Source organism: Telopea speciosissima, chromosome 1 (assembly GCF_018873765.1).
Source record: "Telopea speciosissima isolate NSW1024214 ecotype Mountain lineage chromosome 1, Tspe_v1, whole genome shotgun sequence".
Lineage (NCBI taxonomy): Eukaryota > Viridiplantae > Streptophyta > Magnoliopsida > Proteales > Proteaceae > Telopea > Telopea speciosissima.
The window spans coordinates 69,329,569-69,356,750 of NC_057916.1; the positions used below are offsets into that span (position 1 = coordinate 69,329,569).

General features: G+C 39.5%; 3 protein-coding genes across 3 annotated transcripts; all 3 read right to left on the bottom strand.

Moving 5' to 3' along the window:
• Nucleotides 1–5,176: 5,176 nt before the first annotated feature.
• LOC122659918 (probable aquaporin TIP2-1) lies at nucleotides 5,177–7,244 on the bottom strand. The gene is made up of 3 exons (XM_043855082.1): nucleotides 7,091–7,244; nucleotides 6,749–6,999; nucleotides 5,177–5,603 (listed from the first exon to the last, which is right to left on the bottom strand). Exons 1-3 carry the CDS (start codon nucleotides 7,215–7,217, stop codon nucleotides 5,232–5,234), a joined length of 750 nt encoding a protein of 249 aa, XP_043711017.1. The 5' UTR covers nucleotides 7,218–7,244; the 3' UTR covers nucleotides 5,177–5,231.
• A 5,959-nt stretch (nucleotides 7,245–13,203) lies between these two features.
• Nucleotides 13,204–15,245, bottom strand: LOC122659929 (probable aquaporin TIP2-1). The gene is made up of 3 exons (XM_043855092.1): nucleotides 15,119–15,245; nucleotides 14,780–15,030; nucleotides 13,204–13,636 (listed from the first exon to the last, which is right to left on the bottom strand). The coding sequence occupies exons 1-3, from the start codon at nucleotides 15,243–15,245 to the stop codon at nucleotides 13,265–13,267; spliced, it is 750 nt and encodes a 249-aa protein (XP_043711027.1). The 3' UTR covers nucleotides 13,204–13,264.
• Nucleotides 15,246–20,858: 5,613 nt separating this feature from the next.
• Nucleotides 20,859–22,887, bottom strand: LOC122643387 (probable aquaporin TIP2-1). Its single transcript, XM_043837014.1, has 3 exons — nucleotides 22,733–22,887; nucleotides 22,394–22,644; nucleotides 20,859–21,291 (listed from the first exon to the last, which is right to left on the bottom strand). Exons 1-3 carry the CDS (start codon nucleotides 22,857–22,859, stop codon nucleotides 20,920–20,922), a joined length of 750 nt encoding a protein of 249 aa, XP_043692949.1. The 5' UTR covers nucleotides 22,860–22,887; the 3' UTR covers nucleotides 20,859–20,919.
• Between the last annotated feature and the right edge of the window lie 4,295 nt (nucleotides 22,888–27,182).

The following is a 27,182-nucleotide window of genomic DNA, read 5'->3' on the forward strand; positions in this document are numbered from 1 at the left end:
GCAAATGGGAAACCTCCATTTAGATTCATGTAGACACTCTCGGGTGCACGTTCACTACATGCTCTTTGTTTCTCGACAGTCTATTTGATGCAGCGCCATGTATTGTGAAATCTCTGCACGGTGTAGAGATGCTGCGTGCATCTACAAATGATATCAATTGCGGAGAAATCTTTCCCGAGCGTACGGTCAACATGCATCAACGCATCTTTTACTCTTATATCTTTGCCTTTGAAATGAGATCTGCAGACGTGGCTCTACCTCGGTCACATAATGTTTGATATAATGCATGCTTCTGTACTATTTTGTTAGTACACCCAACCAACCAGAATGCCCATAACAGAATCTTGAGCATAACTTCGTCGTTTCTCAACATCTTTAAGCGTGGGCGGTTTGCAGTCACGTGTCTGTGACGATGAGTACTGCCAATCTAAATTGGCCACATTATCAAACTCCTTACTGGTTTTTTTCAGGGAATCCAAAAAAAAAAAAGGGGTTTTCTCACATACCCCCCGGTTTGATGTAATTATGAAAAAATCCCTCAGTTTTGAAAAATTCTGCGTGCCCCCTGAGGTTCTTAACAGTTAATAGATACCCCATTCCGTTAGTCTAGGTCTAACAGTGTTAAAATCAAGGGGTGAACTGACATAAGTGCCCTTACAAGAAAGAAAAAAAAAAAAAAAAAAACTGCAACTCATCTTCCCCAAACGATTGGGGGAAGATGAGTTGCAGGTATGAACACCATTGGGTTCTTGAGGTTTTGGGCTTGGATTCCAACAATTTTATTATAACCTCATCTGTCTCTCTCTCTCTCTGCCTTCCCTTTCATCCTCATCTCCATACCTCCTCTTCAATGAAGCTTCAGGTGACACCCGCCCATCAAGCCCTAAGGAATCCCAGTAATCAAATTGCCCGCCTCCATGACCAAATGGCTCATTGCCATCACGACGGAAGCCTCCCTCGGGACTCAACCCACCAGCAGGGAAATGCTTATCAAACCCTAACCCTAGACTGCCAGGTTCACGCCCTAATGCTAAGAACCTATCAGCAGGCAGAAAGTCTTGATAGTCGTGGGGAAGAGCAAAGTAAGACCGAGTGCTACCATCGGCCAACGCTATGGTTCGCAGCTCAAGCATGTGAAAGCCATAAGTCGACGGAGGAGGAGGACCAATACCAGTTGGGTTTTGAAACGGAAAAGAAGCTCCAGCTCGACCTCCGCCAGGCGAAAAATGACCAAGAGCTAATGAAGGGATTGAATCGAGAGGGAGCTTCGATGGGTCAGGAGCTGCGGAATCATCTTTAGAATTCGATGAAGGTTTTAGGAGCTTTGTATCTCTGGCGGCGCCAGAATTACTATTGGGATTAATATTCTTTACAGATTCCCATCTGCTTTTGCGATGGGATGACGAAGAAGACGACTTATGTGAGAAGCCCTTAGGGTTACTTCCCGTCATCTTCTCGTTGTGTTTCAAACAAAGGAGTATTTAGGGTTTAAGATCAAGGCAAGGAACAATGGACAGATCAGAGCAAAAGAGAAACGACAGAATAAAGAAGATAGCGCGAGTAGACGCAATAAGAAAAGTTCCAGGTTCATATCTGCAACTCAAAATCTCAAGAACCCAGTGGTGTTCATAACTACAACTCATCTTCCCCGAATCGTTTGGGGAAGATGAGTTGCAGGTTTTTTTTTATTTTTCTTGTAAGGGCATTTTTTTCAGTTCACCCCTTGATTTTAACACTGTTAAACCTAGACTAACGGAATGGGGGTATCGGTTAACTGTTAAGAACCTATATTTTCATAATTATGTCAAACCTTTGGGGGGTACGTGATAAAAACCCAAAAAAAAAAATCTAAAAACAAGTCGGAATATCTAAAATGCCCTTCATTTTCAGGTGACCAAATAGGAATCACTATAACTTCGCCGTCCGAACTCAAAATTGCGTGATTCTAGTTGTGTTTCAAAGAAGACTCTATGAACTACAATTATCATGTAGATTTCTCCGCCCAATTCTGCCATTAGACCCTCCAAAAATTCTGACAAACACGCTGCCAGTGCGTAATCCTTTGAAATCAACATTCTTGATTCATCTAGTCTTCACAAGAAGCTGTCCTAGGCTTCCAAACACTGTATAGCACTGAAATGAAGTGTCACATACTACCACATAATCTCAGACACTCCTACATCACTATCAAATGACCAAAATACCCCTATGAATTGTTTCAACATCCACTGACCTCTATGACTAACATAATCATCAAAATATTCTTGTATGCTGACTGTCACTTGTATAGGCTGATTCTCGGTTCAGATTGGATTGGAATCAGCCTGAATTGGTCTGATTAACCCTATGGTAAAAATCAGGGTATCTGGGGGTGAATATTCCGATTCAAAACGGAAAAATTGGAATCGATCCCAGCCGATTCCCAATTTGATTCATTAGGGGTGTCAAAAGTGAGACAAAACAGGGTAAACTGGCCCGAACCACATCGATTTTTTTATTGGACAAGTTTCAGATTGGGGTTGTGATCTCGAAACCGAATCGAACCACGCCGGAAGCCGAAAGAACCCAAACCAAATCGAAATTGGCTCAACAACCCGGACCGAAACCAAAACCAAACCGATAACAACCAGAAATCCATTAAAAAAAAGTCAAAATTTCCATAGCTTTTGTATAACATATGCATGTCAAACCGAACCCAAACCAGATCGAAACCAAAATCAACCTCAATAACAAATCGATACAACCCAAAACCAAATTGAGCTGAAACTGAACTTTCCTTATTTGTTTGGTTTCGGATTCACCATTCCTACACCGAAACCGACACAACTCGAACCGACCCATTGACACCCCCTACAATTCACCAATTTTTTAAACCCTTGGAAGGAAAGCCCTTTTTTAAAGTCTCGGAGTAATAGGGGGATGGGAACTTAAATTTTACGAAAGAAAACATGTAATTTACTAAATAGAAAATTAGAAACATTATCCGATCCAACCTAACCTTGAATGCCCACTTGTGGACTATGGAGAAATGGAGACAACATCCTTAGATTTTTTTTAATGAAATTTATAACATCAAAATTTTTAATGAACATATCAACATCCACTAATAGATTTTAAGTCCCCCATGACCATCCCTCTTTTGTTCCTTGAGTAAGCAAGTCGATTACCTGTATACAGTCCATCAATACAGATAAGGTTGTATGTCCTTGCTCCTTAGCTTGCTATAGTCCTCGAAGCAGTCCCCTAATCTTAGATTCATGTAGCTCATAATTACCATAACATATGAGAATTTATTCATCCCCTTGTGATAATCTCTGGTACTCAACACAAGATAACAAAGACTTGAAGCACGGAGTCGCGAGAACGCAGCGGAGACGGATCGAGACATCCTTGATCGATAGCCAAGTGAATGTGTCACGAACAGTAGAAGAGAATGCAAACAGCCTTCCTTGCGGCGGTGCTCTCGATAGGTGATCGTAAAAGAACAATATTCCACTCTCCAAACCTTAGAGCAGTGATGGAAGCTTTTGAGATACACTTACACACAATCAGAGAGGAAGAAGACTTGAGAGATTTTCACGCAATTGGGGAAGCAGTTGTAGATCTCTCTTATATCTGCAGCCTGCTTCCCCCTCCCTCTTTTGTGTTTGAGTACGAGTAGGAGACCCTTAATGGTCCTTTCTCCAAGTAACTCTATATGGACCCTTATGGGCCCACGGTTGCCCCAGGTGGGCGTGTGGATCGGGTGAAACCGGATCCACCAGCAGGATCAATCGAATCAGTTGAGCATGATTTTGATTCTTGTTGATTCAAATCAACTAATCTAGAAAAGGTTTTTAGAGTTCAAGTCGATTTCGACCAATTCTTTACTCATTCAACTGAATCGAAATCAGAAAGAGATGACTTGGACCTTCATCTCGATGTGACGTCAATAAGAATTATTATTAGGGAAAAACATCTCTGCCAGGATGCATGCAGCTTGCACTCAAACACAGGACCACATTAAAGTTGAGCATGATTTTGATTCTTGTTGATTCAAATCAACTAATCTAGAAAAGGTTTTTAGAGTTCAAGTCGATTTCGACCAATTCTTTACTCATTCAACTGAATCGAAATCAGAAAGAGATGACTTGGACCTTCATCTCGATGTGACGTCAATAAGAATTATTATTAGGGAAAAACATCTCTGCCAGGATGCATGCAGCTTGCACTCAAACACAGGACCACATTAAAAAACCGCCCCGCCTCCTGAAATGAAAAAATTTCATCCCCATTGATGTCCCTACACGCGCTCTCATTGACTCTCATGCTTGTGCCGGAGCCATGCAACATGACAACAATCTTCTACTCTTGTTATATATAATTATCCAAAAATGATGTGTATTCCAATTAGACATTGAAAAAGAAATTGTTAGGCTTGATAATAGGGTTGCTACAGGGTCGGGTTGGGCTAAGGCTCTTAAAACCCCAGCCCAACCCGAAGTCCCTTTAGCTGGGCCCAAGCCTTGACTCAGGGCCGGAAAAATCCAACCCAAACCCACCCTCAGGGTCGGGCTGAGCTGACCTTGATTGGCCCTGACCATTGGGGGGGGGGGAAGGGAGATGCATAGGCTAGCCTTGCTAGGAAGAAGAATAAGAAGAAGAAGACAGGGTTGGGTTGGGTCGGGCCGGACTCAACCCAAGGCCTCAACCCTAACCATACCCAACCCTAACTCAGGGCCAAGGTATCTCAACTCAGGCCTTGTTCGGGCTCAAGGTGGGCAAGGATAGGCTTGGGCCATTAGGGCCAAATTTGCACCCCTACTTGATAAGGTTCTTATGTTTGCAGCCTTTATTTAAAGTTTTAAAACTCAAACCATCTCCCCTTATTGATATCAGAAGAACCCTTAAAACCTTCAGGTGGTGAGAGGGATTAATTTCTTGTCTTCCCTCTCTAGGGTCGCAAGGATAATAAATTAAGAAGTTAAAATGAACCGGGTCTACCCGTCAGCAGCTAGACCTGAATGGTCTGACCATGATCTGAAACAACATGAGGGGATTTTCTACATTCTTTTTATTGACATAAGAAGGTACAAACTATCAAAGATTACAAAACTACAAAGCCCATTGGATTTGATGGAGAGAAGAGGAGAATAAAGCAAACATTTACACGTTAATTTGTTTATTAATCCACAAAGAAAACCTCAAAAGCTTCAGATAACAAGTAAGGAGCTGGCGAAGATCCCTTAATTTTAAGGATAGTCTTCAGCGACTACTGGGGCATAAGATCCAATGAAGATGTCGCCATAAATAAACCCGGCCAAACCACCTCCAATGAGTGGGCCAACCCAGTAAATCCAGTTACCAGCAAAGTCTCCACTGACAACAGCTGGTCCAAATGAGCGAGCCGGATTCATTGAACCACCACTGAATGGACCAGCAGCCAAGATGTTTGCACCAACGATGAACCCGATTGCGATTGGAGCAATTGTTCCAAGTGATCCCTTCTTGGGGTCAGCTGCGGTGGCGTAGACGGTGTACACCAATGCGAAGGTTATGACAATCTCCATCACGACGCCTCCGAGAGCTGACATGCCGGAAGCAACGCCATGAGTTGGGACGGACTGCAAAAATCAGACCGAAAGAATCGGGTTAGGGAAACCAGGTACACTGATTAGAACTAATATTCTGTGAATTAAGAATTTAAGATCCTCATCCTCTCCCTTGTTTACACCAATCATTTCAATATTTAATGTTTAGTACACTCTGCTTGAGCTCATCCTATTCATTATTTGGGATTATTGCTTTACTAATATTGATGACTTCATGTAAGGGGTTTTTTTTAATAGTATGCTAAGGTGTCAAATAATCTTATTTTTTTTATTTTTTTAATATAACATGTGTTTTTTTCAATGAGAAAAACACTGCCATTTCACATATATAATCGAAAACATATGTATGACAATGAAAGCTTTTGATAATAATATAATAATAAGATTTATTCAAAAATTAAAAAATAATATAATGATAAGGGAGAAAGAACGCTAATCGATGCCCAACACGAAAAGACCAATACATCCCCTAGAAAGGCAAAAAGATCGAAGGACACACCGATCTTTTCGCGTTGGGCTGTCTCTAGCACAAGTACACGCCCAGGCACAACATTGCTTAGTGTTCCTTTTCCCTAATGATAAATATACTTTTAAAAATCCTTTTATATCTTTGACTTAAATAACTTTTCATTTTATGGGTTCTACCCATAATTTTGTTAAATAATTTTGGACAAATTTACCCCCAATAAGAACTCTTCCACCGATATAGGATCAGCCGTGCCAAGCTGAACCAGACGGTTCTGCCCTCAATTTCTATGAATAAACCATTTTCTAGACAGATTTACCTCCAAGAATCATTCCACCGATACAAAATCGGGTATGTAGCGGTACCAAGCATGGCTGGCTAATACGCCCGATTTGATGTTGCAGTTCGAATGCTTAAGATATTAAGTGGAAATATCCCAATAGTATAAAAAGATAGGGCAAGAGATCGTTAACTGATTATGCAGTGTCTCTACACCAGCATAGGCGCCAATGAGAGTGCTCACAGGGGCAAAGTGGTACTTTTGCATGCTCTTGTGTCTAAGGCTTTGGATGCTCGAGCCACACATTCAAGGTCCCAAATAACCGAAGCGGAACATCTTAACCAAAACGTTAGATTTTCTTTGTTCAATTGGTGAAGTTATCGATCTCTGTCCTGGGATAGACAATCTTACCTTGCCGTTGGTTACAAATTGGAGGAGGAAGCAGGCAACAATGGAGCCGAGCAGTTGTGCAACCCAATAGAAGATGCCAGTGAGGATGGTGATGTTACCTCCGACGGCCAATCCGAAGGTGACGGCCGGGTTTAAGTGACCACCAGAGATATTGGCTGCCATGGACACACCAACGAACAACGCAAATGCATGAGCTAAGGCAATGGCCACTAGCCCAGCTGGGTCTAACGCAGCATCTGATGTAAGATCACCTGCGTAGTACATGGCCATTAATCAATTTGTCAAAAAGGATAAAAAAAATAAAAAAAGGGTTTAATTTGAAGATTGAAGAAGCCCACTTACTGTAAGAAATTGCAGAGCCAACACCAGCAAAGACAAAGAGAAGGGTGGCTATGAACTCAGCCAAATAAGCCTTCAAAGAAGAACCACTGAAGGAGTCCCCAAAGCATCCAAATCCAAGCTTCACCATCTTTGATGATTAGTTTGTTGCAGAAAGGTGAGAAATACTTAATTTCCTGATTAAGACTTAAGAGACTTCCTTATTAGGGGTGTTTATATAATGGTTTAGAGTCTAAAATGACAGAACAGGACTACTCATGGGCGTAACATTGCCGGCACCGGCCATGGACCCACTTGGGAATAAAAGGTTAGAAAAACCCATCCAATAAAAGTGATTGATTAGAACATGTGTTTGGATGTTATGGTGAAGACAGTGAGAGACCGTATGATTGGATACCTAGCCACCGGCCTTTATTCTTTTTAACAGAAAATTCTACATTATGAGCGTCGAGACAACTACCGACCTAGTAATTAATGTAAATGTGTTGCAACTTGCAACCCACAAATTTTGAAAAAACCAAGTAGACGTTTGGTTTGGTTTTTTTTTTTTTTTGTTTGGGGGGGGGGGGGGGGTTGTGGTGGTGTTGAAAGGTACGCTAACTGGTATTGTGCCTGGGCATGTACCTATGCCTAGACATAGACATAAAAAGACCGATGCTGCCCCTGATCCATTTCGCCTTTCTATGACAGCCCTAGCTTCCACTTGGTACCGTCGAATCACTAAGGTCGACTTTCGTCCTTGCTCGACAAGTGGGTCTTGTAGTCAATCTCTTTTATGTCTTTGCACTTGAGGGCCAATCTCCGTTCTATCCGAGGAATCCTTTGTACGCCTCTGTTATCTTTTGGGAAGCCTATACTCCATAAAAACTATCTATCTGAGACTGTCCCTTCGCCCGTAGGTCCTGACGCCGTTTTGGTGTTGGGCTGTGTCTAGGCGTAGGTAAACGCCCAAACATAACACCAATTAATGTTCTTTCTCCCCTTTTTTTTTTAATGGTGGGGTCAAGACTTGAGAGAAGGCTCTGGAACCCCTCTAATTATCAAGATAGACACATTCTAACAAGGTTCAAGTATATCAAAACATAAAGAAATTGATAATTATTCATTGGTTCACATCTCTATGATTGTAGAAGCTTTATATAAGTTTATAATACCAACACGTAGTGGGATTAAGGCGTAACATATGATGTGAACGTTACTACTTCCCCTAAATTCCTTCGATCTTGAGACCGTTGTTGATTGAGGAGAGTGTTCTGATTTGCTCCAGGCGACGATGGATTCTATTTGTGCCTTGGTACTCCAAGGACTTTTGAAAATACAAAAATTGAAATGCCAAAAATAAGAAGAAGAAATCAAATTTCTTACTTTGTAAAACATATTTGTTGAAGTTATTACAACTTGCCAAATCCGAAACTGATGAGGCTTACAACTGCTCTACGATCAAATCATTTACTTCCCAGAAACAAATTTGTTGAAGTCTTTATAACTTTGTCAGACATTAACTATTGAAGCTTGCAACTTGATGATAATGGATGTCTTTGGAAGCAAGCTAAAAGACATTTTGTTGGGTGAAAATCTATATTACACTATTCTTAAGATAAAAGACTTGTTGTGTTGATTTGTTGGGTGCCTTCCTTTATTTTGAATTTCTCTTTTTATAGACATCCTCGACAGTTTTGGTGTTTCTATAGTTATCAGGTAGTTTCACAACTATCCACTTCTTTGAGAATTGGTTATAACTATCCTATTGACCGTTTATTGGTCACTGCAATCCGTCAGTCTCTGATCGTTCTTCGGTCAATGACCGTTTTTTGACTGTTTTCGATCATTGATCAATTTCTAACCGTTTTCGACCATTGGCCGTTTTCTGATCGTTTTTTGGTCACTGACTAACAGGTTAGTCTTGGCTGAAACAGATTTCAATCTATTTCTCTATTGCTGACATGGATCGAAAATAAGGTGTAAACAATGCCCTTATAATTCCTTTGAACAGGATCACATGATTTCAAATGGAATTGTGGATGCCCTTCATCGATCATATATCTCCTAGTTGTTGTTTTATCTTTGATCGAAAATAGCAGGGTGTAAACAGTTACATAGGAGTGGGATTTTACATGGAATATGAGAGAAGAGCTTACTATATATAGGACTCCTAAGAGGATCAGAAATCTTATAGTCGGTTGATAAAGTATATGGAATCAAACCCGGGATCGGTCCCTATTGATTTTGATCTAAATCGGTCAGAACTTTAGAAATTAAAATTTAGAAGAAGCGAAGATTTTCTTACAATCTTGAGATCTACAAGAGTTAAGTTTCATTTAATTTTTTTATATTTTGGTGACTAAAGAACAAAACAATGACCTATAATGAAGATCAAACATGAATAATTGATAAATCAAAAGATGGTTATATGAATCAATTGGAATCAAAATAGGGTTAGACTGATTTAAATTTGAATTATGTGATATATCTGATCTCATTGTGATAACTAAAACTTTGCATTCTAATGGAATATTATTATCTGGACAATGATCCAGTCCACGCCTCAATCAGTATCCAATACTGTACTTGCGTTTTACCAAAAAAAAAAGATAATACTGTATTTGTATAGTTGATGAAAATTATAGGTTCTCAATCACGTAAACCTGCATGACATTCCTAGCTCTTCTTCTATATTACAGATATTTGATATTTTCAGTTAAAATTAAGTTTTCCTTCACCTGGCGGAAGAAGTTAAGTATTTCATTACTAATGATGTGGCACCTATGATTGATCTCTGTTCTCATTATCTACCACCTCTATTATACTAGAAAGAAACTAATCTTCCGGATCTTCATGGTAAGGAGATTTCCTCTTAAAGAAAAACAAACAAATAGCTAATAGGGAGAGAAAAAAGAAAAAAAGAAAAAAAAGGAAAATTATCAACGACACCCCCTTCGATAGCCCGTGAAATTAATGCAATCCCACTAAACACCAAAATTTCAATTTTGATTAAAAAACTAACGGGATATGTCAATTACTAAACACTCTCTACACTAAAACATTAAAAACCCAACCCCATCCCACCTTCTTACCGTTACCAAGACACCAGGAGAGGGGTATCACCAGGACGGAGGTGTTCGGTCCGGCATTAATGAAGTTCATGAGCCCAAGACGGCCATAGAACTTGGCGAAGAAGACAGTGGCATGTGGTTGGGATTCGGATTTTGATCCATTGCAACCAATCAGTAGGGATGTAAATGGATAACCAGAAATCGAATCCACGTCGCATCCGTATTCGTTTAGGGGCATCCGTATTCGTTTAGAGATATCAGGAAAATAATCCGAATACTCCGATTAAAATCCGTCCAAAAAAATCCGAATACTTAATAATAAAAAATTAAGTAAATAATGATTTTTAGGGTTTTTGAGGATTAAACAAGTTCTAGAATATGATGAAAGAGAGAATCCAGCCCCATTCCACCTTCTTACCGTTAGAGAGAACACCGCAGAGAGGGTCGGATCACCAGGACGGATGGTGAAAATTCAGGTCCGCATTAATCCGTTTAGAGGTATCCGTATTCGGCCATAGAATACTTGGCGAAGAAGACATGGCATGGTTCCGATCCGTTTACATCCCTACAACCAAGGTCTGATGCTGATGGCAAGGTCTGTGGTTCCCAACGAAGCCTCAACAACAGCGGAACAGGGGGCATAAGAGCTAGGGTTTTGGATTTTGGTATTGGATTTCAGAGGAAGATGGTTGTCGTTATGTAATAGGCGTTTAACACGATCAATGGGCTCGGATAGCTATTGGAACTCGGAAACAAAACGTTGAAGCTTGCAGATGGCAAGGTCAGTGGTTCCCAACGAAGCCTCAGCCACAGTGGAACAGGGGACAGAAGAGCTAGGGTTTTGGATATTGGTATTGGATTTCAGAGGAGACGACGACGATGATGAAGAAGAAATAATGAGATTGGGGGTTGGGATTGTGGACACATTTAAGCCACAGGGACCTGCGTGACAATGATATCCTGTCCTCAATATGACCGTAATTCCTCAAGGATAAGATTTAGGGTTCAACAATGTGGTGAAGCAGGCCGAAGAAGCTCTCACCTCCAAAGTTGCAGAGTCCATTACCACATACACAGAAGAGAGAGGGAAAGAAGAAGAAGAAGAAGAATAAAAAATGAAATCAATACTACTTCTTCCAGGCTTCCAGCAGCACTTTATTTTTAGGAAAAAAAGAATATTATTAGAATCAGAAGAGATAGAAATGGTGGTTAAGGTTAAACCCTCGTCGTTTCGTTTCTATTCTTAAACGAAGATAGAAGGTGAGAAATGGGTATAAAAGCTCAAGAGAAAGACAAAAGTGTGTGTAACCTCTTCCCATCCTACAAACAGCGCTGTAGCTGTTGATTTCTCCATCTCTCACAAATCAATCCTTAATCCCCAATTCGATTTCTGCAACTTCACAACCCTTAAAACAGAAAAAGAAGAAGAACTAGGGAACCCTAATTCTGAAACCTGCTAAAAAAGGACGAATTTTTTGGGGGGAAATTGAAGGAAGAGAAGGCATGGTGGGGCGGGGGAGACTGAGAGGGTGGTGGCGTGGCTGCAGGAGAGCGAGAGAAGGAGGGTTGGAGGAGGTGGTGGTGGCGGCGGAGGCGGGAGATGAAGAAGGAAAGAAAAATGAATAAAAAAATAAAGGTCAAAAACTAGGGCGAAATAGCCTTTAACAAAAAAACTAACCTGCTGATATCACTAATTAACAGAATAAATGTTTTTTTTTTTTTTTTTTGTGGTAAACGTAACAGAATAAATGTTAACCCGTTAGTTTTTGGGCCAAAATTGAAATTTTTATGCTTAATGACATTACATTAATTTCAGGGGCTATTAGAGGTGGTGTTGCTGATAATTTCCAAAAAAAAAGAAAGGTTGTAGGATCTACCCTAGATTCTATTATTTTTTGTGAGACCCTAGATTCTATTAACCGGTCCCCACTTGATATCAATTGTCAAGTTTTTATTTTTTTTTAATTTTTTTTTTTAAGAAAATGAAAATTATATATTATAAACATAAGAAAGATTACATCTGTTTTTTCAGAGTCTTATAGGCTAGCTGTTGAGTAAGCGTTGTCAATTGTCAAGCTGGAAATATATATATATTTTTTTGGTAGAAACAAGTTGGAATTCTCTAGGCTCTTCTTTGTGCATATCACTCTATCCACATGGAGACGGGTGGGGATAAATCTGAACCCTCCATAGGGGTGTGGGATCTGTCTTTAGGTTATGGGACCTATGCCCCATAGAGGGGTCAGATCTATCCTCATCAATCCCCATGTGGGTAGCTAATTCAGATTGCTTTTGATTTGTGATAGAAGAATCCCTTGACCGATGGGTGTTTATGAGATGACATGGGTATCATGAATAGGGAGGAGGGTGTTTTTAATTTTGATTAGGAGGAAATAATAATGACCATGGATGATCATGAGTTGGTGAAACCCTTCACACCTTGTAAAGGATAACTTTCACCAAAATGTATACTCATTAGCCACCTTAGAAGAAGAGGAAGAAAAATAAAGAAAAATAAAGAAAAAAGAAAAGGAAGAAGAAGAGAGGGTCGGGTTGGGCCGGATCAGGCTCAGCCCAAGGCCTCAACCCTGACCCGGCCCAACCTTAACTCAGGTTTAAGGTATCTCAACTCAGACCTTGTTCAGGTTCAAGACGGGCCAGGACAGGCGAAGGAGGGCTCAATCCGTTAGGGCCAAACTTCCTCCCCTACTTGGCAAGGTTCTTATGTTTGCAGCCTTTATTTAAAGTTTTAAAACTCAACCATCTCCCTTACTGATGTCAGAAGAACCCTTTAAACAACTAAACCTCCAGTTGGTGAGAGGGATTAAATTCTTGTCTTCACTCTCTAGGATCCCAAGGATAATCATGTAGTTGAAATGAACCGGGTCTACCCATCAGGAGCCAGACCTGAATGGTCCGACCATGATCTAAAACACTTCTACATTCTTTTTATCGACATAAGAAGGTACAAACCATCAAAGCTTACAAAACTACAAAGCCCATTGGATTTGATGGAGAGAAGAGGAGAATGAAGCAAACATTTACACATTAATTTGTTTATTCCACAAAGAAAACCTCAAAAGCTTCAGATAACAAGTAAGGAGCTTGCGAAGATCCCTTAATTTTAAGGATAGTCTTTAGCGACTACTGGGGCATAAGATCCAATGAAGATGTCGCCATAAATAAACCCGGCCAAACCACCTCCAAGGAGTGGGCCAACCCAGTAAATCCAGTTACCAGCAAAGTCTCCACTGACAACAGCTGGTCCAAACGAGCGAGCCGGATTCATTGAACCACCACTGAATGGACCAGCAGCCAAAATGTTTGCACCAACGATGAACCCGATTGCGATCGGAGCAATTGTTCCAAGTGATCCCTTCTTGGGGTCAGCTGCGGTGGCGTAGACAGTGTACACCAATGCGAAGGTTATGACAATCTCCATCACGACGCCTCCGAGAGCTGACATGCCAGAAGCAACGCCATGGGTTGGGACGGACTGCAAAAACCAGACCGAAAGAATCGGGTTAGGGAAACCAGGTACACTGATTAGAACTAATATTCTGTGAATTAGGATCCTCATCCTCTCCCTTGTTTACACTTTACACCAATCATTTCAATATTTAATATTTAGTACTCTATATGGACTCATCCTATTCATTATTTGGGATCATTGTTTTACTAATATTGATGACTTCATGTAAGGGGTTTTTTAATTAGTATGTTAAGGTATCAAATAATTTATAATCTTATTTTTTTTATTATTTAATATAACGTTTTTTTTTTTCAATGAAGAAAAACACTGTCATTTTACATATGTAATCGAAAATTCTGTATGGCAATGAAATCTTTTGATAATAATATAATGATAAGATCTATCCAAATAATAATAATAATAATATAATGATAAGGGGGAAAGAACGCTAATCGGTGCCCAACGCGAAAAGACCAACGCTAATCGGTGTCCAATGCTAAACACATCCCCTAGAAAGGCAGAAAGATCCAAGGGCACACCGGTCTTTCATGCTAGGCTGTGTCTGGCGCAGGTACATACCCAAGCACAACATTGGTTAGTGTTCCTTTTCCCTAATGATAAATATACTTTCAAAGTATTTTTGAAAATCTTTTTCTATCCCTGACTTAAATAACTTTTCGTTGAATGGGTTATGCCCTCAATTTTGATAAATGATTCTAGACAAATTTACCCCCAATAAGAACTCTTCCACCGATATAGGATCAGCTGCGCCAAGCCAAACCAGACGGTTCTGCCCTCAATTTCTATAAATAAACCATTTTCTAGATAGATCTGCCTCCAAGAATCATTCCACCGATAAAAGAACGGGTATGTAACGGTACCAAGCATGGCCGGCTAATACGCCCGATCTGATGATACAGTTCAAATGCTTAAGCTATCAGGTGGAAATATCCCAATAATATATAAAGATACGGCAAGAGAACGCTAACTGGCTATGTAGTGTCTACACCAGTACATGAGCCAACGAGAGTGCACATAGGGGTAAGGTAGTGGAGCTACACATTCAAGGTCCCAAATAACCGACGTGGAACATCTTAACCAAAATGTTAGATTTTCTTTGTTTAATTGGTGAAGTTATCGATCTTGTCTTGGGATAGACAATCTTACCTTGCCGTTGGTGACGAATTGGAGGAGGAAGCAGGCAACAATGGAGCCGAGCAGTTGTGCAACCCAGTAGAAGATGCCAGTGAGGATGGTGATGTTACCACCGACGGCCAATCCGAAGGTGACGGCCGGGTTCAAGTGACCACCGGAGATGTTGGCTGCCATGGACACACCAACGAACAAAGCGAATGCATGAGCTAAGGCAATGGCCACAAGCCCAGCTGGGTCTAATGCAGCATCTGATGTAAGATCACCTGCATAGATAGTACATAGCCATTAATAAAGTTGTCAAAAAGAAAGAACAAAAAGGGTTTAATGTGAAGATTGAAGAAGCCCACTTACTGTAAGAAATTGCAGAGCCAACACCAGCAAAGACAAAGAGAAGGGTGGCTATGAACTCAGCCAAATAAGCCTTTAGAGAAGAACCACTAAAAGAGTCCCCAAAGCATCCAAATCCAAGCTTCACCATCTTTGATAATTAGTTTGTTGCAGAAAGGTGAGAAGTACTTAATTTCCTGATTAAGACTTAAGAGACTTCCTTATTAGGGGTGTTTATATAATGGTTTAGAGTCTAAAATGACAGAACAGGACTACTCATAGGTGTAACATTGCCGGCACCGGCCATGGACCCACTTGGGAATAAAAGGTTATAAAAACCCATCCAATAAAAGTGATTGATTAGAACATGTGTTTGGATGTTATGGTGAAGACAGTGAGACTGGAGACCGTATGATTGGATACCTAGCCACCGGCCTTTATTCTACATTATGAGCGTCGAGACAACTACCTACCTTGTAATTAAAGTAAATGTGTTGCAACTTGCAACCCATATATTAAAAAAAAATAAAGTAGGCGTTTTTTTTTTTTTTTTTTGGAGGGGGGTGGGGAAAAAGCTACGCTAACCGGTGTTGTGTCTGAGCATGTATTTATGTCTAGACATAGATGTAAAAAGACCGATGCTGTCCCTGGTCTTTTTCCTTTTTCCATGATGGTCCTAGCTTCCACTTGGTACCGTCGGATCACTATTGTCGACTTTCATCCTTGCTCGATGGGTGGGTCTTGCAGTCAATCTCCTTTCTGTCTTTGCACTCGAGGGTCAATCTCCATTTTGTTCGAGGAAACCTTTGTATGCCTCTGTTACCTTTTGGGAAGTCTATACTCCATAAAGACTGTCTACCTAAGACTTTCCCTTCGCCCATAGGTCTTGAGGCCTTTTTCGTGTTGGGCTGTGTTTGGACGTAGGTAAACACCCAAGTACAACACCAATTACCGTTCTTTCTCCCCTGTTTTTTTTTAATGGTGGGGTCAAGACTTGAGAGAAAGCTGTGAACCCTTCTAATTAATTAAGATAAACACGTCCTAACAAGGTTCAAGTATAGCAAAACATAAAGAAATTGATAATTATTCATTGTTTCACATCTCTGTGATTGTAGAAGCTTTATATAAGTTTATAATACCAACACGTAGTAGGACTAAGACGTAACATATGATGTGAACGTTACTACTTCCCCTAAAATCCTTCGGTCTTGAGACCGTTGTTGATTGGGGAGAGTGTTCTTATTTGCCCCAGGCGACGATGGATTCTACCGGTGCCTTGGTACTCCAAGGATTATTAAAAATACAAAGATTGAAATGCCAAAAATAAGAAGAAGAAATCAAATTTCTTACTTTGTAAAACATATTTGTTGAAGTCATTACAACTTGTCAAATTCGAAATTGATGGGACTTACAACTTGGTATTCACACTACAACTCTATGATCAAATCACTTACTTTCTAGAAACTATTGAAGCTTGCAACTTGATGAAAATGGATGTCTTTTGAAGTAAGCCAAAAGACATGTTGTTAGGTGAAAATCTACGTTACACTGCTCCTAAGATAAAAGACTTGGGTTGATTTGTTGGGTGTCTTCCTTTGTTTTGAATTTCTCTTTTTATAGGCATCCTCAGCAGTTTTGGTGTTTATGTAGTTATCAGGAAATTTCACAACTATCCACTTCTTTGAGAATTGGTTATAACCACCCTATTGACCGTTTATCGGTCACTGCCAATCTGTCAATCTTTGATCGTTCATTGGCCAATGACCGTTTTTTGACTGTTTTCGATCATTGATCAATTTCTCACCATTTTTTGGTCACTGACTAACAGGTTAGTCTTGACTGAAATAGATTTCAGTCTATTTCTCTATGACTAAAATAAATCGAAAATAGGGTGTAAACAATACCCCTCATAATTCTTTTGAACGAGATCACATGAGTTCAAATGGAATTGTGGATGCCCTTCATCGATCATATATCTCCTAATGGTTGTTTTATCTTTGACCAATTGACCAAAAACAGGGTGCAAACAGTTAGATAGAGGTGGGACTTTACATGGAATACGAGAGAAGAGCTTACTATAAGACTCCTAAGAGAATCAGAAATTATAGTCGATTGATAAAGTATATGGAATCAAACACGGGATCAGTCTCTATTGGTTCTGATCTAAATCGGTCAGAACTTTAGAAATTAAAATTTGGAAGAAGCGAATATTTTACAATCTTGAGATCTACAAGAGTTAAGTTTCATTTAATTTTTGTTATTTTAGTGATTGAAGAACAAAACAATGACCTATAATGAAGATCAAACATGAATAATTGGTAAATCAAAATAGGGTTAGACTGATTTAAATTTTAATTATGTGATATATCTGATCTCATTGTGATAAGTAAAACTTTGCATTCTAATGGAATATTATTATCTGGACAATGGTCTAGTCCACGCCTCAATCAATATCCAATACTGTATTTTTTTTTTTTTTAATGAGAAAAAGAAATATTTATATATTAGAAGGGCAAATGAATATGAGAGTCAAAAAGATAACAAGTATTAGTTCTATGAGTTAGTCTATTATAATACTTTAGCCAATCACGAAGAGAAGGTTCATGAAGAGATTTAAAAGACACTCCTTTGACACGGTCCAGTATTTGTAGAAAGAGGTTCAGAACTTCAAAGGGCCATGGAGAACGGGATGGAGTTGGAAGAAGTATCCAATATTGTACTTGCGTTTTACCCACACGAAAAAAAAAATAATACTGTACTTGTATAGTTGATGAAAATTATAGTTTGCAATCACGTAAACCCGCATGACATTCCTAGCACTTCTTCTATATTACAGATATTTGATATTTTCAGTTATAATTAAGTTTTCCTTCGCCCCTGGAGGAAGAAGAATTATTTCACTACTAATGATGTGACCATATGATTGATCTCTGTCGTCATTATCTCCCACCCTCTATTGTACTAGAAAAAAACCAATCTTCCGGGGATCTTCATCGTAAGGAGATTCTCTCTTCGCAAAGAAAAACAAACAAATAGCTAACAGGGAGAGAAAAAAAGAGAGGAAAATTATGAACGACACCCCCTCCGATAGCCCGTGAAATCAATGTAATCCCACTAAGCACCAAAATTTCAATTTTAGCTTAAAAACTAATAGGGTTAATTGAGTGTAATGTCAATTACTAAACTACCCTCTATACTAACATAAAAAACCCCAGCCCCATTCCACCTTCTTACCGTTACCAGCACACCGCAGAGGGGTATCACCAGGACGGAGGTGTTCAGGTCCGGCATTAATGAAGTTCAAGAGCCCAGCACGGCCATAGAACTTGGCGAAGAAGACAGTGGCATGTGGTTGGGATTCTGGGTTTTTGATCCATTGCAACCAAGGTCTGATGCTGATGGCAAGGTCTGTGGTTCCCAACGAAGCCTCAACAACAGCGGAACAGAGGACAGAAGAGCTAGGGTTTTGGATTTTGGTATTGGATTTCAGAGGAAGATGGTTGGCATTATGTAAGAGGCGTTTAACACGATCAATGGGCTCGGATAGCGATTGGAACTCGGAAACAAAACGTTGAAGCTTGCAGATGGCAAGGTCAGTGGTTCCCAACGAAGCCTCAGCCACAGTGGAACAGGGGACAGAAGAGCTGGGGTTTTGGATATTGGTATTGGAATTCAGAGGAGACGACGACGATGATGAAGAAGAAGAAATGAGATTGGGGGTTGGGATTGTGGACACATTTAAGCCACAGGGACCTGCGTGACAATGATATCCTGTCCTCAATATGACCGTAATTCCTCAAAGGATAAGATTTAGGGTTCGACAATGTGGTGAAGCAGGCCGAAGAAGCTCTCACCTCCAAAGTTGCAGAGTCCATTACCACATACACAGAAGAGAGAGGGAAAGAAGAAGAAGAAGAATAAAAAATGAAGTCAATACTACTACTTCCAGGCTTCCAGCAGCACTTTTTTTTTAGGAAAAAAAGAATATTATTAGAATCAGAAGAGATAGAGATGGTGGCTAAGGTTAAACCCTCGTCGTTTCGTTTCTATTCTTAAACGAAGATAGAAGGTGAGAAATGGGTATAAAAACTCAAGAGAAAGACAGAAGTGTGTGTAACCCCTTCCCATCCTACAAACAACGCTGTAGCTGTTGATTTCTCCATCTCTCACAAATCAATCCTTAATCCCCAATTCGATTTCTGCAACTTCACAACCCTTAAAACAGAAAAAGAAGAAGAACCAGGGAACCCTAATTCTGAAACCCGCTAAAAAAGGACGAATTTTTTTGGCGGAAATTGAAGGAAGAGAAGGCATGGTGGGGCGGGGGAGACTGAGAGGGTGGTGGCGTGGTTGCAGGAGAGCGAGAGAAGGTTGGAGGAGGTGGTGGTGCTGGCGGTGGCGGGAGAAGAAGAAGTAAAGGAAAGAAAAATGAATAAAAAAATAAAGGTCAAAAACAAGGGCAAAATAGTCTTTAAAAAAAAAACTAATCTGCTGACATCACTAATTAACAGAATAAACGTTTTTTTGGTAAACATAACAGAATAAATGTTAACCCGTTAGTTTTAGATCCAAAATTGAAATTTTGATGCTTAGTGGGATTGCATTAATTTCAGGGGCTATTAGAGGTGGTGTTGCTGATAATTTCCAAAAAAAACAAAAGGTTGTAGGATCGACCCTAGATTCTATTTTTTTTGTGAGACCCTATATTCTATTAACAGGTCCCCACCTGGTATCAATTGTCAAGTTTTTTTTTTTTTTTAAGAAAATGAAAATTATATATTATAAACATAAGAAAGATTACATCTGTTTTTCCAGAGCCTTATAGGCTAGCTGTTGAGCAAGCGTTGTCAATTGTCAAGTTGGAAATTTTTTTTTGTTGGGTAGAATCAAGTTGGAATTCTCTAGGCTCTTCTCTATCCATATCACTCTATCCATATGGAGACGGGTGGGGACAGATCTGAACCTTCCATAGGGGTGTGGGATCTATGCCCCATGGAGGGGTCAGATCTATCCTCACCAACCCCCATGTGGGTAGCTGATCCAGATTGCCTTTGATCTGTGATAATGGGTGATGGGTATCATGAATAGGGAGGAGGGTGTTTTTAATTTTGATTAGGAGGAAATAATAATGACCATGGATGATCATGAGTTGGTGAAACCCTTCACACCTTGTAAAGGAAAACTTTCACCAAAATGTGTACTCATGAGCCACCTTAGAAGAAGAGGAAAAAGAATAAAGAAAAAAGAAAAGCAAGAAGAAGAGAGGGTCGGGTTGGGCTGGATCAGGTTCAGCCCAAAGCCTCAACCCTAACCTGGCCCAACTTTAGCTCAGGTCTAAGGTATCTCAACCCAGACTTTGTTCAGGCTCAGGACGGGCCAAGGAGGGCTCAATCCGTTAGGGCCAAACTTGCTCCCCTACTTGGCAAGGTTCTTATGTTTGCATCCTTTATTTAAAGTTTTAAAACTCAATCATCTCCCTTATTGATGTCAGAAGAACCCTTTAAACCTTCAGTTGGTGAGAGGGATTAAATTCTTGTCTTCACTCTCTAGGACCCCAAGGATAATCATGTAGGTGAAATGAACCGGGTCTAGCCATCAGGAGCCAGACCTGAATGGTCCGACCATGATCTAAAACACTTCTACATTCTTTTTATCGACATAAGAAGGTACAAACTATCAAAGCTTACAAAACTACAAAGCCCATTGGATTTGATGGAGAGAAGAGGAGAATGAAGCAAACATTTACACATTAATTTGTTTATTCCACAAAGAAAACCTCAAAAGCTTCAGATAACAAGTAAGGAGCTTGCGCAGATCCCTTAATTTTAAGGATAGTCTTCAGCGACTACTGGGGCATAAGATCCAATGAAGATGTCGCCATAAATAAACCCGGCCAAACCACCTCCAATGAGTGGGCCAACCCAGTAAATCCAGTTACCAGCAAAGTCTCCACTGACAACAGCTGGTCCAAATGAGCGAGCCGGATTCATTGAACCACCACTGAACGGACCAGCAGCCAAGATGTTTGCACCAACGATGAACCCGATTGCGATTGGAGCAATTGTTCCAAGTGATCCCTTCTTGGGGTCAGCTGCGGTGGCATAGACGGTGTACACCAATGCGAAGGTTATGACAATCTCCATCACGACGCCTCCGAGAGCTGACATGCCGGAAGCAACGCCATGGGTTGGAACGGACTGCAAAAACCAGACCGAAAGAACCGGGTCAGAGAAACTAGGTTCACTGATTAGAACTAATATTCTGTGAATTTGGAATCTCTTCCTCTCCCTTGTTTAAACAATGATTTCAATATTTAAAGTTTAGTACACTCTGTTTGGGTTCATCATATTCATTTTTTGGGACCATTGCTTTACTATTTATTGATGATTTCTTTTATGTTGTCAATTATGTAAGGGGGTTTTTTAGTAGTACCCTCAGGTGTCAAATAATTTGTAATCCTTTTATTTTATTGACCTTTTTAGTATAACTTTTATTTTTTTCAATGAGGATAAACACTGTCATTTTACATATTTACTCAAAAAATGTAAATGACAATGATAGCTTTTGATAATAATATAAGGGAGAAAGAACATCACCCGATCGTGTGATTTGGCATATACATGCGCCCAGACACAGTCGGGTGTGAAATGATTGACACACCGCTACCCTTCCAAGGGGGCGGGGCGATCATTTCTCACTCAGCTGTGTCTGGGCACAGATACACACCACAGCACAAAGATCAGGTGGCATTCATTTTCCCATAATATGATGACAAGTATACTTTCAAAGTATTTTTGAAAACCTTTTTATACCTCTAACTTAAATAACATTTGGTCATATCGGTTCTGCCTTTAATTTTGATAAATAATTCTGGACAAATTTAACCCCAATAAGAACTCTTCCACTGATATAGGATCAGCCGTGTCGAGCCGAACCAGACGGTTCTGGCCTCAATTTCTATAAATAAATCATTCTTTGAACAGATTTACCCCAAAGAAGAATTGTTAATCTACCGATACAAGATCAGGTATGTGGACCGGCTAATACGCCCATCTAATGATGCAGTTCAAATGCTTAAGCTATTAGGTGAAAATATCCCAATAATATATAAAGATAAGGCAAGGGTTGCTATCTGGTTATGTAGTGTCTACACTAGCACAGGGCCAATGAGAGTGCACACAAGAGCAAGGTGGTATTTTTGCGTGTTCCTATGGGCGCTGGAATCACACATCCAAGGTCCAAGATAACCGAGGCGGAACTAGTGAATATGGATCTCTGTCCAGGAATAGACAATCTTACCTTGCCGTTGGTGACAAATTGGAGGAGGAAGCAGGCAACAATGGAGCCGAGCAGTTGTGCAACCCAGTAGAAGATGCCAGTGAGGATGGTGATGTTACCACCGACGGCCAATCCGAAGGTGACGGCCGGGTTCAAGTGACCACCGGAGATGTTGGCTGCCATGGACACACCAACGAACAAAGCGAATGCATGAGCTAAGGCAATGGCCACAAGCCCAGCTGGGTCTAATGCAGCATCTGATGTAAGATCACCTGCATAGATAGTACATAGCCATTAATAAAGTTGTCAAAAAGAAAGAACAAAAAGGGTTTAATTTGAAGATTGAAGAAGCCCACTTACTGTAAGAAATTGCAGAGCCAACACCAGCAAAAACAAAGAGAAGGGTGGCTATGAACTCAGCCAAATAAGCCTTCAGAGAAGAACCACTAAAGGAGTCCCCAAAGCATCCAAATCCAAGCTTCACCATCTTTGATGATTAGTTTGTTGCAGAAAGGTGAGAAGTACTTAATTTCCTGATTAAGGCTTAAGAGATTTCCTTACTACAGGTTCTTAAGGTATGGGTGTTTATATAATGGTTTAGAGTCTAAAAAGGACAGAATAGGACTACTCACAGGGTGTAACATTGCCGGCACCGGCCATGGACCCACTTGGGAATAAAAGGTTATAAAAACCCACCCAATAAAAGTGATTGATTAGAACATGTGTTTGGATGTTATGGTGAAGACAGTGAGAGTGGAGACTGTATGATTGGATGCCAAATTCCTACCTACCGGCCTTTTTTTCTTTTTAACAAAAAATTCTACATTATGAACGTCAAGACAACCTCCTACCTAGTAATTAATGTTAATGTGTTGCAACCCACAAATTAAAAATGCAAAAAAGGGTATGTATAGTTCTAATGGTGTGTGGTCAAGATTTGAGAGAAAGCTCTGGAACCCGTCTAATAAATCAAGGTAATCACGATCTAACAAGGTTCAAGTATATCAAAACATAAAAGAAATTGATAATTATTCATTCGTTCATATCTCTATGATTGTATAGTAGTGGGACTAAGACCCAGCATATGATGTGAACGTGCTCTGGGTCCGCACAGTTGTACATGTTTCTTCTGTGTGTGTGTGTGTTTTTTTTTTTTTTATCGTTTATGGATTCTTAAATGTTGTATGGTAATATTGAAGGAAAAAATTTATTTCCATAACTAGAAAGAAAAATAAAAATCTGGATGAATCGCACCTAACGTAATAGTTTTTTGTGTTTATCAAAAATGACATAAAATGCCACATACACTATAATTTTTATGAGAAAATATTCTCTGCTCAAGGGGCAGGCTGCAACCGTTGCATTATGTTGTTGATTCTAGATGAAATTCAGCCTGTATTGATGAATCAATTCCTTTGCATGTCTTCTCATATTTACAGGATCAACTTTTCCTCGATAGATGACAGCTGATGGTGTACTCTGGCCAAGAATGACAAATTTAATACTAAACTAGCAACTAAATCTTTAATTTCTTTTGATTCCAATAATAATTCTTTTTAATCCTCTTGGTGGAAATTTTTCTGGAAATTGAAAATTCACCCTATATTCAAAATATTTTTCTGGCAAGTGTTAAATGCAGATCTTCCTGTCGAGGAGATCATTTCCAAGTGGCTTCAGGTCGATCATGCTCGTTCTTTACGTGGAAGTTGTGTCGAATCCTACTGGCACTCATTCCTTTCATGTGACTGGACCAAACACATCTAGACTGCTGGGCCGTTGGGACTAAAAACTGAATGCTTCTCACATTCATCGTTGGAAAATTTTTGCATAGAGACCCTATTTAATCGCAACCTAGATAAGAGCTCTTTAGATTGGTTTTTCAAAGTTTTTTTTATTAAGTGTTACTTTATTTGGACTGCTAGAAACAAAGTGGTGATTGATCTAGAAAAGCCTGATCCCACTTGTATTTTAAAACAGACTAAAAGTTGATTGTCTAATTTGGATATTTACCCACCCCCCTATTGCATTCCACTATGTAAACTTGGATATTGAAGATGAGGTAGGTTTAGCTAATTTTTCTTCTCTTCCTTATTTCAATTATCCTATTTTAATCTGTGCAGGACACCAGCAATCCCGAGTAACCTTAGTAAGATGATCTGTTCTTTTTTTGCTAGATGGTAGATTCCATTTGCTTGCGGCAGGCTATATTAAGAATTGCAGTGGAATTGATCCAAATGTTATTAATATTAGAACATGACTTGATCTATCAATGAATTTGGAGTTGAAGATTAAAGAAGTGTGGTGCTCAAATCAACAAATCACTAATCTTCTTCCATCTCCAACTTCTAATCCTTGGCCTTGGTCTCTATTAAAAGACCTATTGTAGATAAACGACCGAGGACCTGATATCTACCATACGTCTAAGGGAGATCCTTTTTGTAGTGCAGTACCTAGCAATCTAGCTAAATCTGCTTACTCAACTAAATCCGCGTACATGATTTCTAATTAATCGTTTAATATATTTTATTTTCTCATCAAAAAAAGAAGGGGCAATCTGCCCCTAGAGAAATGGAGTAGGCAAAATGACAGCCCTAACCCCCCTGAATGATAGAAATTCTCGTCGTGTCCTGCCTCATGTGTCTAAGCGCAACCTATAATACCTCAGTGTGTTGCGATTCAAAGAACATTCGCCCAATTTTTATTCTTAATGTTTTTTTAAGCCAAATATCACAATTAAAAACTACTAAAATTGTTTAGATAGTACATCCATGAATTTGAATCAATTATTATTACACATATATCCATAGTTGAAATAAACAAAAAACAAAAACAAAAACAATTGATATAATCATGTTCCATATCCACTTGTTCTTTCTTTGAGAACCAATCTCTTGGGTGGAAATCTAATAACTTTCTCTTAGTATGACAATAAAAATATCTCAAATGCTACTCTAAAAGTGCTTACAAAATAAAGATAACAGAGAATGATCGATGTACATAGAACACTCTAAGCATCCTCATTGATACGCAAGATTAAGCAGAAAATTACTTAACAATGAGTAAGGACTTAAGAGGGGTATGAATTTTTACAAGATCATAGCTGGAGATCAAAACATGCCCGTAGCATCCTTGTGATGCATCGTCTACAAGGCCAGGGCAATGATCAGAGAATTTTTGTTTTGTTGTCTTTTTTTTTTTTTTTTTTTTTTTTGGGGGGGGGGGGGGTTTTGTTTAGAACGCTCCAAAGCATTTGCTTTGACGATCCATAAACACAATTGTTGAATTTCAATGCCAATGCCCTAGAGCGCCATTGTTGCAGTATTGGATTCTGATGCAAGCCTACTTTATTATTTTACACTCTTATTTTCATGATTAATAGTTTTTCTCTTTCAACTCTCATCAATTCAACTAAATTATTGGTTGTAGATGACTCAAGTCCACGTGACAGTGACAACCGAAGAGTAAAATAAAAAATTAAATACAAAGGACAATGAAAGAGTTGAGACTCGAAAGGTGAAGTCTATTGGTTTAAACATTAATTCAGTTCAGATTAAGTTCATGCATCTGTAAGTTTGTAACCATGCTCCAAAATCATAAGTAGAACAATTCATGACTATGTAAGTGCATTTAAAGAAAAAAATTTAGTGAACAAAATGAAAATCAGAGATGTCTAGAGTTTGAAGAAAGGGGACCGGGAAGATAAATACTGCAGAAAAGTTCGTCTTCTACTACTCCAAAATCATAAGCAGAACCATGCGATTTAGGGTTCTTAAAACTCAAACTCCATGTAAAATGGGTCACAGACATTGTTCGAATCTGTTGTGCGATTCGAAAGATCACCAAGTTGCAACGGTCGTCCTCTTCGTATTGAGTACAGGACAGTGGCTCTTCTCTTTTCCTCTATAAATTAAAAAAAGACAAAAGAAAATACACTAGAATCGTTTCTTTTTTGCCTTTTAACGTTGCCACACATAGTCTAAAAGACAAAAAAAAAAAAAAAAAAGAAAAAAAAAGGCCCTATAATAAAGATCAAACATTTGGTAAATCAATGTACTTGCGTTCTAAACCACCCCGCCCCCCCCCCCCCAAAAAAAATACTGTACTTGTGTAGTTGACTAAAATTATAATTCTCAATCACGTAAACCGGCATTGACTTTCGTAGCAATCTTGTTCAAATCCTGCTGCATATTATAGATATTTGACACTCATGACCCACGTTAGGGTAACAAATCAGCTTCTTTCCAATGAATTGTAGCTATAAGACCAAATCTATTCTAGGAGCATTAAATTTAATCTCCTTGGGCAATATAGCCCACTTCATTTAAAAAAAAAAAAAAAATCACAACCACGACGATGTATTCACAAGTATAGGTTATTTATATGTATAATTCCTTATTAGTGGGGTATTGTTAAAGAGAGCGATAAGTTAGTATACTCAATTAATGGAAATGACCATCTCATCTCCATGAAAAGTTGTAATGCCACCCCTGCTGATTCCACACACCCTCCCACTCTCCCTTACAGAACGCTTTCCCAACATTCTAACAAAGCAGACAAGACTACCCCTAGACCCTAGTATTACATATCAAAACGTTCAATTGACCAAGGCTAAAAACATAAAGGAAAGAGTTCACCTGGAATGGGAAGCACCTCCTAGTTCAGCTTCATGAACTGAGGATAATGGAAAACCGAATACTCAGGACCAGCATGTACAAGTATCCCCTGTAAATAAAGAGGCACCATGCCTCAATGCACTGGACCACAGCCAGGGCCAAATAACAAACCACTTAACCCAACGAGGACAACACTA